This window comes from Talpa occidentalis, unplaced genomic scaffold (genome assembly GCF_014898055.3).
Source record: "Talpa occidentalis isolate TD23 unplaced genomic scaffold, MPIMG_talOcc4v2.1, whole genome shotgun sequence".
NCBI classification, from domain to species: Eukaryota; Metazoa; Chordata; class Mammalia; order Eulipotyphla; family Talpidae; genus Talpa; species Talpa occidentalis.
Window position 1 is genome coordinate 74,318,904 of NW_026555331.1, and position 12,513 is coordinate 74,331,416.

General features: G+C 37.6%; 1 protein-coding gene across 13 annotated transcripts in view; it reads right to left on the reverse strand.

The window, feature by feature from the left end:
- Window positions 1–12,513, reverse strand: part of HECW1 (HECT, C2 and WW domain containing E3 ubiquitin protein ligase 1) — a 544,009-nt gene that overhangs the window by 188,053 nt on the left and 343,443 nt on the right. For all 13 annotated transcript variants that reach the window (XM_054692293.1, XM_054692292.1, XM_054692290.1 and 10 more), the window contains one exon: window positions 12,098–12,173. In XM_054692293.1, coding sequence (XP_054548268.1) covers window positions 12,098–12,173 — 76 coding nt within the window. The remainder of the gene's footprint in view (window positions 1–12,097; window positions 12,174–12,513) is intronic.

Genomic DNA, 12,513 nt, shown 5'->3' on the forward strand with positions numbered 1-12,513 from the left:
CTGTGAAGCTGTCCACAGCCTCTGCAATGCGGGTTTGATCCCTGGCCGGCCAGGGAGATACCCACATGGGGCAGCAGACCTCTCCTGTCTCGCCCGCTGCTCTTCTCAGCCGTGTATTTTAGTCAGTCTGCCTGTTCTGTTCCCTGCTCTGTCTCTGGTGAATCCTCGCACCCTCCCACACATCTGGCCTGTACACCGGTTCTTGTATAAATAAATAAATCTTTAAAAAAAGAATTTCTACAGGAACATATGAAGAGTAAATCAGAAAATTTTAGTTTACTGTTCTAGTATTACAAAAACATTGAGTTTCTTTTTCTTTTTTAAACCTAGAAAGATACATGTTGATGTAATAAACTGATTTATTTTTTCTCAACATACTTATTTTTTAATATCTAAAAGTGCAGGTTTATTATTAATAAAAGGAGAGAAGAATAAAGTACACTTGCATTTACATAAATGGTCAAAAACAGCTGCCTAGGAAATACTTATATTTTTAGAGGACACTCATAACAAAATTGAGATGAGCTACAAAGATTTCCTCCATACCACCTGAAACACACTTACATAGCCTCCCTCATTATCAACAGCCCCCTACCAGAGTGGTACATTTACTACTATTGATGAACCTATATTAACATGTAATTATCAAGGTTAGTAATAAATAATTGTTTTCACTAAACTCCATAGATTACATTATAGTTCACTATAGGTGCTGTGCATTCTATGGGCTTTGACAACTCTATTGTGTCCCTCATTAGAGTACCACATAAAGTTTTTCACTGCCTTTAAGTTCCTGTTTCACCTATTCATCTTTCCTCCTCCCAATCCTTAGCAACCATTGACACTTTTACTTTCACCATAGTTTTACCTTTCTAGTTAGTGAAATCTTATTGTTTTCATTTACATTTCTCTGATGACATATGATATGGAGCATCTTTTCATCCATGTTATTTGCCATGTATATGTCTTCTTTGGTGAGGTGTGTCCTCACATTTTTTATCTAGTTTTCAACTGGTTTTATTTTCAAATTCTTGAGATTAAGAGATTTTTGTATCTGTCGCTATATTTTCAGTATTTTTATAAAATTACTTATTATTTTATTGAGGCAATGATAGTCTACAACACTATATATTTAGGGGTATAGGTTTACCTTTATTCAAATGTATATTTCCAAACTATGCCTATTACCAAAGCACCAATAATCTCCTACCAAAGTCTACTGAGCACCCAACCCCACTTCTACCTTCCACATCTAGGAGCCTCAGTTCTGCAGTCAGATTGCAAGGGCTTATTTTTTTCTGTCTGTTTTGCTTTCTTTCTTTATATTTCCAATATAAGTGAAATCATCTGGTATTTGTTTTCCCCCATTTACTTTAGCATAACCCTCTCCAGTTCTATCCTTGTTGTCAAATGGATGAGATTTTATCTTTACCAATAAGTGAGTAGTATCCCATTGTGTACATATATCACATCTGCTTAGTTCACTCACCTAGCATTGGAACTAATTTATGTTAGGTCCATAACTTGGCTATTGTAAATTATGCTGCAATGAAATAGGAATGCCTAGATCCCTTCAAATTAGAATTTTGCATTCTTTGGGTAGACATCTAGTAGTGGAATTGCTGAATCATATGGTGTAATATTTTTAACGGTTTGAAAAACCTATATAATGTTTTCAATAGAGACTTGTCTAGGTTACAATCTCAAGAATGTATGAGTGTTTCTTTTTCTCCATACCCTTGCCAACACATCTTGTTTCTAGTTCTTTGATATGGGTCAGTCTCACAGGTATGAAATGGTAACTCACTGTGACTTTGTTTCCTATACTTACTTAGCGATAAATAAGGATGAACATTTTCCATGTGTCTGTTAGCCACATGACTATCTTATTTGGAGAAGTGTCTATTTAGCTCTTTTGTTCATTTTTTTGGTGTGTTTTCTTGTGTTATTAGTTGCTTGATTTTTTAAAAATATAATCTTCTTTTTGGATATACAATGTACATAAGGTGTCTTTTTAATGAAATTTTCTTTCATTGTAGAAGCTTTTAAGTTTGATGTAGTCCCATTTGATTATTTTTGTTTTTGTTTTCTTTGCCATAGGTGTTGAGTACTCAAAGACATCACTAAAGTCAACATCAGAGAGTGTTTTGCCTATGGTTTCTTCTATTTGTTATATAGTTTTAGGTCTTATTTCCAAGTCTTAAATCTATTTGGTATTAATTTTGTGTATGAAGTGATGGTAATATAATGTCATTATCTCTCTTTTTTATTTTGCATGTGACTATCCAGTTTTATCAATATTTGTTGAAGATATTTTCTTTTCTTCCTTGCATGCTTTTGGTTTCTTTGTCACAAATCAATAGTTTATATAAGCATGTGGCTATTTATGGACTCACAATTATTTCCCATTGGTCTATTTGTCTATATTTATAACAATAATATATTGTTTTGATTACTAAAGCTTTATATTACAGTTTGAGGTCTGGCAGCATAAATTTCAGTAATGTTTGTTTAACTTCCTTGGAGAATGCCATTGAAATTTTGATAGGGATTTCATTGAATCTCTATACTGCTTTGGGTAAGATATTAATGTTAATTCTACCAACCCATCAGTATGGAATATATTTCCATTTTTTCAAAGATTTATGTATTTTTTTTGTTAGATTCAATATTTTTTATTGAATTAAAATCTCCTTTGATTGTACAGCTTCAGTTAATTTCTAGATCTCTGAAAAGATTGATTTAGATCATTTTTGCAAGTGTTTCCTGAATTTTAAGGAGAATGGGGATTTAGAGTTTCTTATTTTGTCATTATTAAATATGTATGAAACACAATCAGGTCCTGAAGTATTATATAAGCTCTAAGGGAAGAACAATATATAAATGCATCTATGTTCTGTTTTTTTTTTGTCTTTTTTATTTAAATATTTTGTTTTATATAAATCTTACATCTTATTCTGCATACAATTGCACCCCACCCTTATTTTGACACTAGCCCTTCCTTTCCCCATCCCTCCCTCACCCCCCACCCACCCGTAATGTGTCTCTGGTTTATAGTTGCTTGTTGATTTTGATTTTTACTTTGTATTGATTGGTCTTTTTCCTGGTCTCTTATTTAGGTTATCTAAATTCCTGCTATGAGTGAGACCATCTGGTATTTTTCTTTTTCTTTCTCACTTATTTTGATGAGCATGATCCCTTCTAGCTCCATCCATGTTGCTGCAAACTGCATGTGTTTATCTTTTTTGGATTGCTAAGTAATATTCCACTGTGTATATGTATCATATCTTCTTGATCCAGTCATCTATTTTGGGCATTTGGGTGGTTTCCATAGCTTAGCTATTGTAAATAGTGCTGCTATAAACATAAGGGTGCAGGTGCCCTTTGGAATTACTGTTTCTGTGTCATTTGTGTAAACATCAACAGATACACCAAGATTGAAATCATATCAAGCATCTTTTCTGACCATGAAGGCATCAAACTAGAAATAAACCATAAAAAGAAGGCAAGGAATTCTCCTACCTCATGGAGATTGAAACCCACACTACTGGAAGGCCACTGACTAATGAGGAGATCAAAGAAGAAATTAAAAAATTCTTTGAATTGAATGACAAGGAGGACACCACTTTCCAGAATGTATGGGATGCAGCAAAAGCAGTAGTAAGAGGAAAATATATAGCAATAGAGGCTCACATCAAGAAACAAGAAAGAACTCAAAGAAACAACCTAATCTCGAAGCTCAAAGATCTAGAAAAAGAACAACAAAAAAAACCCCAAAACCAGCAGAAGAAAAGAAATAATAAAAACCAAAGCAGAAATAAATAAAATTGAAACCAAAAAAACAATCCAAAAGATCAATGAAACCAAGAGCTCGTTCTTTGAAAAAATAAATAAAAAAGACAAACCCCTAGCCAGGCTCACAAAGGAAAAACAGGAGAAGCACAAATAAACAGGATCACAAATGAAAGAGGAGAAATCACAATGGACACTAAAGATTTATTTATTTTTATACAAGAGCTGGGGTACAGGCCAAAGGCATGGAAGGGTGAGAGGATTCACGAGACAGAGTGGAGAGAACAGGCAGATGACCTAAATAAACTGCTGAGGGGAGCAGTGGGCGTGACAGGAGAGGTCTGCAGCACCTTGTGGGATTCTCGCCAGCTGGTGGGGATCGAACCCACGCTGCAGAGGCTGTGGACAGCTTCACAGCGCTGCGCTCAACCCACTGCACCACCTGGGAGGCCCATGTTTCCATTTTTTTGATATCTTTTTAAAAACAATTTCTTTTCTTCTAAGTGTCATTCCAGTTTGCTTATTTATAATTTTTAAGTTTTGTGTCAGTTCGCAAAGCTATATATTTTTGGGAGTGCATCTTTACATCTCCAGTTGGACATGTTTCACTCACTGTTAACCAAATCTGCAGTATTGTTGTCCTGTTCCCTTAACCATTATAGTTTTCTTGTATACATACAGGTCTTTCACTTCCTTTGTAAACTTTATTCCTAAGTATTTACATTTTTTTTTTGCCTTGTTTGTAAGTGGAATTGTTTACTTAATTCATTTCTCTTTAGTCAATTACTTTTGTATAGAAACCCATATTTTTACATACTGATTTTGCAGCTTTCCACTTTATGGTTTGTGTCTGTTTGCAATAGCAGTTGTTCACTGATTTATTATTTATTATTATTTATTATTATTTATTATTATTTAATCATTTCTTAGTAGATTTAGCATTTTCTATGTGTATTACTGTGTCATTTTCAAATGCTGATTGATTTACATCTTTATTTCCAATTTGGATTCTCTTTATTCTGTTCTTTGTCTAATTGCTCTAGCTAAGACTTCTGATACTATGTCAAGTAGTTGTGGTAAGAGTGGGAATCCTTGTCTTATATCTGATCTTTGAAGGAAAGCTTTCACTTTTTCACCCCTGTGTATGATACCTGTGATTTTGTCATATATGTATTTTTTTAATCGTATGGTTTTTATCTCAAATATGGTTTTCTATTGCCATTTTATTGAGAATTTTATAATATATATATCTTGAATCTTGTTAAATGTTTTTTTCTGCATGTATTTATCTGGTCATAGGATTTCTGTCTCAATTTTTGCTGATTTGATGAATGGCACTGATTCATTAGTATATGTGAATCATCCTTGTATTTATGGAATAAATCACACTTGGTCAAGTTGTACAATCATTTGAATGTATTGTTGTTGTTGTTTTTTTAAAGATTTATTTATTTATTTATCTATCTATCTATTTATTTATTTATTGATACAAGAACTGGGGTACAGGCCAGATGCGCGGGAGGGTGAGAGAATTCACCAGAGACAGAGTGGAGAACAGAACAGGCGGACTGACGAAATACACTGCTGAGGGGAGCAGTGGGCACAACAGGAGAGGTCTGCTACACCATGTGGGACCCTTGCCAACTGGCCGGGATCGAACTGGTGCTGCAGAGGCTGCGGGCAGCTTCACAGCGTGACACCCAACCGCCTGTGCCACCAAGGGAGGCCTGAATGTATTGTTGAATATGGTTTGTTAAAATTTTGTTGAGGCTACTGTGCCATATGTTTATCTGGGATATTGGTATGTAGTTTTGTATTTGCATCTCTGTGTTGTGTGTGTGTGTGTGTGTGTGTGTGTGTGTGTGTGTTCTCTTTGTCTACTTTGATGTCAGGATAGATTTTGTCACATAAAATGTGTTTGGAAACATTCCCTCTTCATTAGTTAATTCTTTGGAAGACTTTGTTAACAATAGATACTGATTCCTTTCTGAAGTCACTTGTCTTGGGATTTTGTTTTTTTGGGAGACTGGATTATTGTTTCAATTTTCTTGCCTGTAGTTGGTCTGTTCAGCTTTTCTATTTCTTCCTGATTTAATGTTGGAAATTGTGTGATTGAAAGATGTGTCCATTTCTTCTAGGTTGTCCAATTTATTGGTGTAAAGATGTTTATAATAGACATGTGATTATTTATATTTCTGTCATATTTGTTGTAATTTCTATTCTTTCATTTATGATTGTATTTATCAGAGTTTTCTCTGTTTTCTTTGGTGAAGCTATCTAAAATTTTATATATTTTGTTCGTATTTTCAATTAACCAAAGTTGATCTAAATTTTTTGTTCTGTCTTTTAAATTTCTATTTCACTTATTTTTGCTCTATTTTAATTATTTCTTTCATTTTTTAATATTAATTTTTTCTTTTATTAGTTCCTTAAAGTGTAAGGTTAGATTGAGATTTTTCTTGTTTGTTGATACAAGCCTATATTACTTGAAACATCTTGCATTTTTTGCTTCACATAAGTTCTGATGTCTGTGTCTTCATTTTTGTATATCTCTAGGTATTATTTTAATTTCTGCTTTAATTTTTTGCAACCCAATAGTTATTAAGTAGCATGCTGCTTAGTCTCCACATATTTAAAACTTTTTTCTCTTTTTGTGGCTGATTTTCAGTTTTATAAATTTGTGATTAAAAAAGGTGAATTTATTAACACTTGTTTTGTGACTCAAGATGTAGCATATCCTTTTAAAGGTCTTGTGCAACTGAAAAGAATGTACACTTAGTTTTTTGGTGGTTGGGATAGTGAAAGTAGGGGGAAAATGGATGAACAAAATAATAGCTACAACCAGAGCAGTGAAAATATTAAAAAGCTTGAAATCGATATCACAAAAATAAAGAATGTAATCATAGCTGTTTTCATGAGACTCTACAGAGTTTTAAAGACAAACAGACTTAAAGTAAAATGTTGGAAAGCAACCTAAATGCAAATTGTATCCTTTCAAAAGCAGATAGCTTCTTATATCAGATAAAATAGACTTCCTTTTAAAACAGGTGATATGAGACAGAGATGGAGATTTGTAGGGTAAGTAAAGTATCAGGCTTTTCTGCCCTCTCACCATTAGGATTGATGATGGAACCCTGTAGTCCTGAATGCATGCCTGATGGCGGGCATCTGGAGTAGAGTTTGGGCCTACGTAAGTGGAATGCCCTGGGCTGAGAGACTGGGCTTATAAGGGTGGTGTAGGACTTATAAGGGTGGTGTCACAGGGATCCTGGCAGAGGAAACAAGAAGAGAGAGAACAAGGCCATGAGAGAATAGCGGAGAGCCCAGAAAGAGTGAAGACTTGCTGGGGGCTGGGAGGCCTGCCAGCCTCCCGGCACCCCTGCCTGCCGTGTACCTGGTAAATCCCAATAAAAGCCTGTAAAAGTTACTGAGGGCTCCAGGACTTCTCCTTTACCCATCTTCTTGGGTCATAGACAACCTGCACTGTGCTCATATCCTGCTACTACAATTGGCGTAAGTCAGCAAGATAATCCAAAGCAGACGGGTATGGAGCCCTCCAAAGACCTGGAGGGACTGAGGAGTAGCAGATGGAGATCCTGTGACAACACTGGAGGTGCCATGGCAGCACAGGAGTTGGACAAGGTTTGGGAGCTGAGGGATGAGACCTTGCGTGGAGGAGGAGATGGCCTGAGAGGACCAGCCATGACCCTGAGGCAGCAGAATTATTGGGAAAGAAAGAAGACCACAATTTGGAGCTCATCCAGTGCTGAAAAGGGGAAAAGCCAATGCATTTGGACTAATGGACTTGGACTGACAATTCCACCAAAAGACAGAGGACCTTGGCAGGTTGATATGTTTTGGGGACCCTGCTGGTGGTTGTAGGGTAAGGAAGAATGTCAGGCTTTTCTGCCCTCCCGCCATCAGGATAGATGGCAGATCCTTGCGGTCCTGAATGCATGCCTGATGGCGGGCACCTGGAATAGGGTGTGGGCATAGGTAGATGGGATTCACCTGGGCTAAGACTGTGCTTTTGGGGGCGGCGTCACGGGGATGCCAGTAGAAGCCGAAACAGAGGCCGAGAAGTAGCAGAACCCGAGAGAGAAACAAGAGAAGCAGAGAGAAGGCCAGAGAGCCCAGAGTGAGGACCTGCTGGGGGCTGGGAGGCCTGCCAGTCTACCGGTCCCCCAGCGCCCCTGCCTGCCCTGTACCTGGTAATCTGAAAAGAAAACCTACACCGTGTCCTGCTCCTGACCTTACAATGGTATCATTTGTAAACCCCAGGAGATGAAAATCAAGGCATGGCCAGTGGGCCTTGGTAGAAGAGCCCATGATTGGCTGAGGGAGGAATCCCTCACCAAGTTCTCTGCAGCCAGGCAGGAGAGATATATCAAAAAAAGCCAACCTGGAAAGGTAAAAGCTGATGCTGATATTGGGAAGCCCTGAGCGGCTGTTACGCAGCTTAAGTATGTTGAAGAAGGGCCAATGAGTCTCTTAAAATCACCTGTGGGTTATGCCCTGTACATTGTTGAGCAAGGGTGAGGAGCTGAGGAACCCGTCCTTGGGGGACAGGTGGGGAACGTGGCTTGTGGTGGAGTCCATAGCCGAAGAGGGGACCCAAGAGAGGCCACATGTGGAGCTTGTATCCATGGATCCCTGACCTATGTGCATGTGCAAAGTGTTGGCCTAAGTGCAGGGGTCTGCGTGTCGCATTGGTGGCTATGAAAGCTGAGCATTGGAATGACCATAGACAGAAAACCCTGGGGATTGGGCGATTAGCCCCAAAGAGTAAAAAAATCACCAATCCAAGAGTTAGTGCATCCTGAGGGTGGATGCTGTGTGTGGTTTGTGGCCGAGACACAGCTAGAGAAGGCCAGGAAGCCTGATGGCGTCTCTGGCATGTGATGGCAGATGCCTGAGTGGTTCCCCTCCCTTGTATGAACAGTGCCTTCGGCAGCTGTGGTGGATCATCTATTGGTGCCAATAATCTTGTCTTTTGCCACTAGGTTGGTGCCCTGACTAGACTTATTTGTGTTCCATTGTATTTTGTTGCTCTATTCAGTTGTATTTCACTTGCTTTTGTGGGCCATGGCTGCAGTGTTCATATTCACCAAGAGAAACATGTATTTAACTTGTATATAGACTGTATGGCAGAAAACCCCGAGGGGGTGGATTGTAGGATAAATAAAGTATCAGGCTTTTCCGTCCTCCTGCCATTAGGATTGATGATGGAGCCCTGTGGTCCTGAATGCATGCCTGCCTGATGGCCAGCACCTGGAGTAGGGTGTGGGCCTCCGTAGGTGAGATACTGGGCTGAGAGACTGGGCTTATAAGGGTGGTTTCGTGGGGACACCAGCAGGAGAAATGAGAAGAGGGAGAACAAGACTATGAGAGAACAGTGGAGAGCCCAGAAAGAGTGAAGACTTGCTGGGGGCAGGGAGGATGGCAGGGCTTCCAGTCCCCCAGCACCCCTGCCTGCTGTGTACCTGGTAAACCCCAATAAAAGCCTGTAAAAACCACCTAGAGCTCAGGACTTCTCCTTTACCCATCTGCTCCGGTCATAGACAACCTACACTGTGCTCATCCTGCCACTACAATATTATATACTGATTATATATACTAATTATATATATATACTTACATACTGATTATATATACATGTGGAAGACCTAACTCTCATCAATATATGTACTCCTAATGGAATAACATCAAAATATTTAAAGAAATTATTAATAGGCAAAATAGAGACATTAAAGCAACACAAAAGTAGTAAAAGCTTCAACACCCCACTTAAATCAATGGATAAATCATGTAGCAGAAAATGTACAAGCAAATATTAAATTACAAATTAGATCAGATGTGCTTAATAGACATTAGTAAAGCACTTTTTAATATTTTCACTGTTCTGGTTGTTGCTATCATTTTGTTCATCCATTGTTCACCTACTTCAGTGAATATCATTTGGACTGTTGATCTAAAATGTTCTTTCAGTAGTTTTCTTACTCTGTTGCACTAGGTATTTTTCCAATTGTCTTGGTCCATTGATTGGTGTGAATTCCTTTGCCTCCTCATCCTATTTGTTGCCCTGTGTTTATTTCTCTGGATTAGGTTAGATAGTTTTTCTTTTCACTCTTGCAGTGATGGTTTTGCATTATAATTAAAGGTTTCAAGGTATTGGCTCAAGTTGTTGGCCTAACATGCTGCGTTCTCTCATGTTTTATTGGTTGAAAGCAATCAGGATGACTAGACCCTGAAAGCCAGCATATGGTTGTGGCCCAAGAACCTAATCTATAGACTGGAGGTCTGAGAGGCGGGGTTCAAATAGGTGGCAGTAAGGATATGAGCCTTCTTGGGTGCTGTAGTTGCTTGGTCAGGGAATGTCTCTGCGCTGTATGATGTAAGGATAGGTTCTGCTGGCAGGGTACCCCAGAAGCCCCAGACTCCAACTGACCATCCTGCTGCAGCCTCGTTCTTATATTAGCAGGTCTTGTGGACAGAGCCTTTCTTTCCCCTGAGATCCAGGCACAAGTATTGTTGCCAGAGGACTGGTGGCTCGACACATAAAGCTGCATCAGACCTCACATAAAGTTGCAGTCCGTGTAAAATGAATGTTGTTCAGAAGACTCCTTAAACTGAATGGAGGAGCCCCTGCAGTTTCTTAGGACTTACTGAAGCTAACTGGAAAACATCTTTGGGAGCTATCATTGTCTGCTGCCTGTCAATCCTTTATACAGAGTTGTCTCTGAGAGACACAAGTTCACACAGTTTTAATCGGCTATTGAATTCCAAGGTCAAAAACGTCCAGCCAGGGGAGGGGCAGGTTTTTTTTTTTTTTTTCCTTTTTTCCAGTCACCCAATATCAGTTTAGAACAGACTGTATCTGAGGATTTCCTACCTTCTCCAATTGTTACTGTCTTTTCTCCTTGTGGAGACTCTGGTCATAAAATCCTTACTGTAACTTTAATATATCCTGAAGTAAGGTGATGTCAGTCCTCCAACTTTGATTTATCCTTCAATATTGTTTAGGCTATTCTGTATTTTTTTCTTCCCCATATAAAATTAAAAATCAGTCTCTCAATATCTACAAAATGACTTTATGGAGTTTTGGTTGGGATTGCATTGATTCTCTAGAAGTTAGGAAGGAATTACATCTTGAAAATGTTAACCTTCCTATCCATGAATCTGAAATATCTCTCCATTTATTTAGTTCTTCCTTGGTTTCATTAATCAGTTTTGGAGTTGTCTTCATGTAGATTAGATACATATTTTGTTAGATTTATGAGTAAGTATTTCATTTTGTTTTAGTGCTAATGTAAATGGTATTGTGTTTTTAACTTCAAATTCCACTGTTCAGTGGTGGTATAAGGAAGTGATTGACTTTTGTCTATTTACCTTTTATCCGTGACCTTACTGTAGTCACTTATCAATGGATATTTAGATATACATTTGCTTTACTAGCACTCAAATATACAAGAAAAGCCACAGTTGACTGTCCATATCCCAATGATGCCCTTGCACTTTATTTGATCTAAGGTCTTGGACATGTGTTATCAGCAAAATGTTTTGGTTTGACAACAAAGTAAGGCAATCATGGAATTCTAGAAGTCCATGCCATTGTGTCTCTTCAAAGAACACTTAGGTTAAAATTAAGATATGGGGCTCTGAGTTTTGTATATAATTTTAGCTAGAGAAAATCAGTTTTTATTCATACTTTTAAGTTTGAATTATTTTAGATGTACAGAAGAGTTGCACAGCTAGTACAAATATTTTCCACATACACTTTACCCAGTTTACCCATTGTTAACATATTACAGAATTGTGGGACATTATGAAAATTAAAAAGGAAATTATTCAACTATTATATTAACACTAGTAACTAAAGTGCAAATTTTATTTGGATTTCACTGGTTTTTAAACAAATGTACAAGGAAAGCTCAGCTTTTCTTGATTTACCTATTGGACATCACGTGTCCTTTACTTACACAAAGGATCTGCTAACTTGCTTCTTCAGATTATCCTGTACCTCCACTCTATAAACTCCCACTTACTGCTCCTTGGCAATGGAGAAACAGTAGAAGAATCACTTCTCATTTCTAAGTGATTTCATATCCATTACTATTGAATCTTCCATATTCTTATGAGGCCAAGGTGAATGGGATAGATATCTCTAAATTTTGTTTTATATGGTGAAATTAAGCACAGAAAGGTTGAATAAATTGTAGGCAACAGTTAAACTGAAGTGGGTCTCCTGAATGTAGTTTGACATTCTTATTTTCTCAATAAGGCCTTGAGGTGAGCAAATCCATACCTGAGAGAGAAAAACTGATCAACCTCCGACTTCCTTGCCCTTGTACTGTGTCATCAGAGCCCATGTTTTTAAAAATCTGTAAGAAGAAAGAAAATGGGAAAAAGCAAAATAAGCATTAAAACACTTATCTGAACACAAATATGTTTAATCACAGTTATTCGTCCAAATATAGTCTGTAAGTTCATGATGTTGTGACTTCATTAGGCTATTCTTGATTCAAACAAACTTCTAGAAACCTAATTCTTTCCCAGTAATAGAGGATTTACTAGTGGAAATAGTGGTACTTTCAGAGAAATGGAAATGAACAAACACAATTACAGTTATATTAGAGACCTTTTCACTAAGTAAACAATGTTTTCATATTCAAATTTGCAAAAAGTATTTATTAAAGCAGGCATCAAGGCAGTAGAATGAAA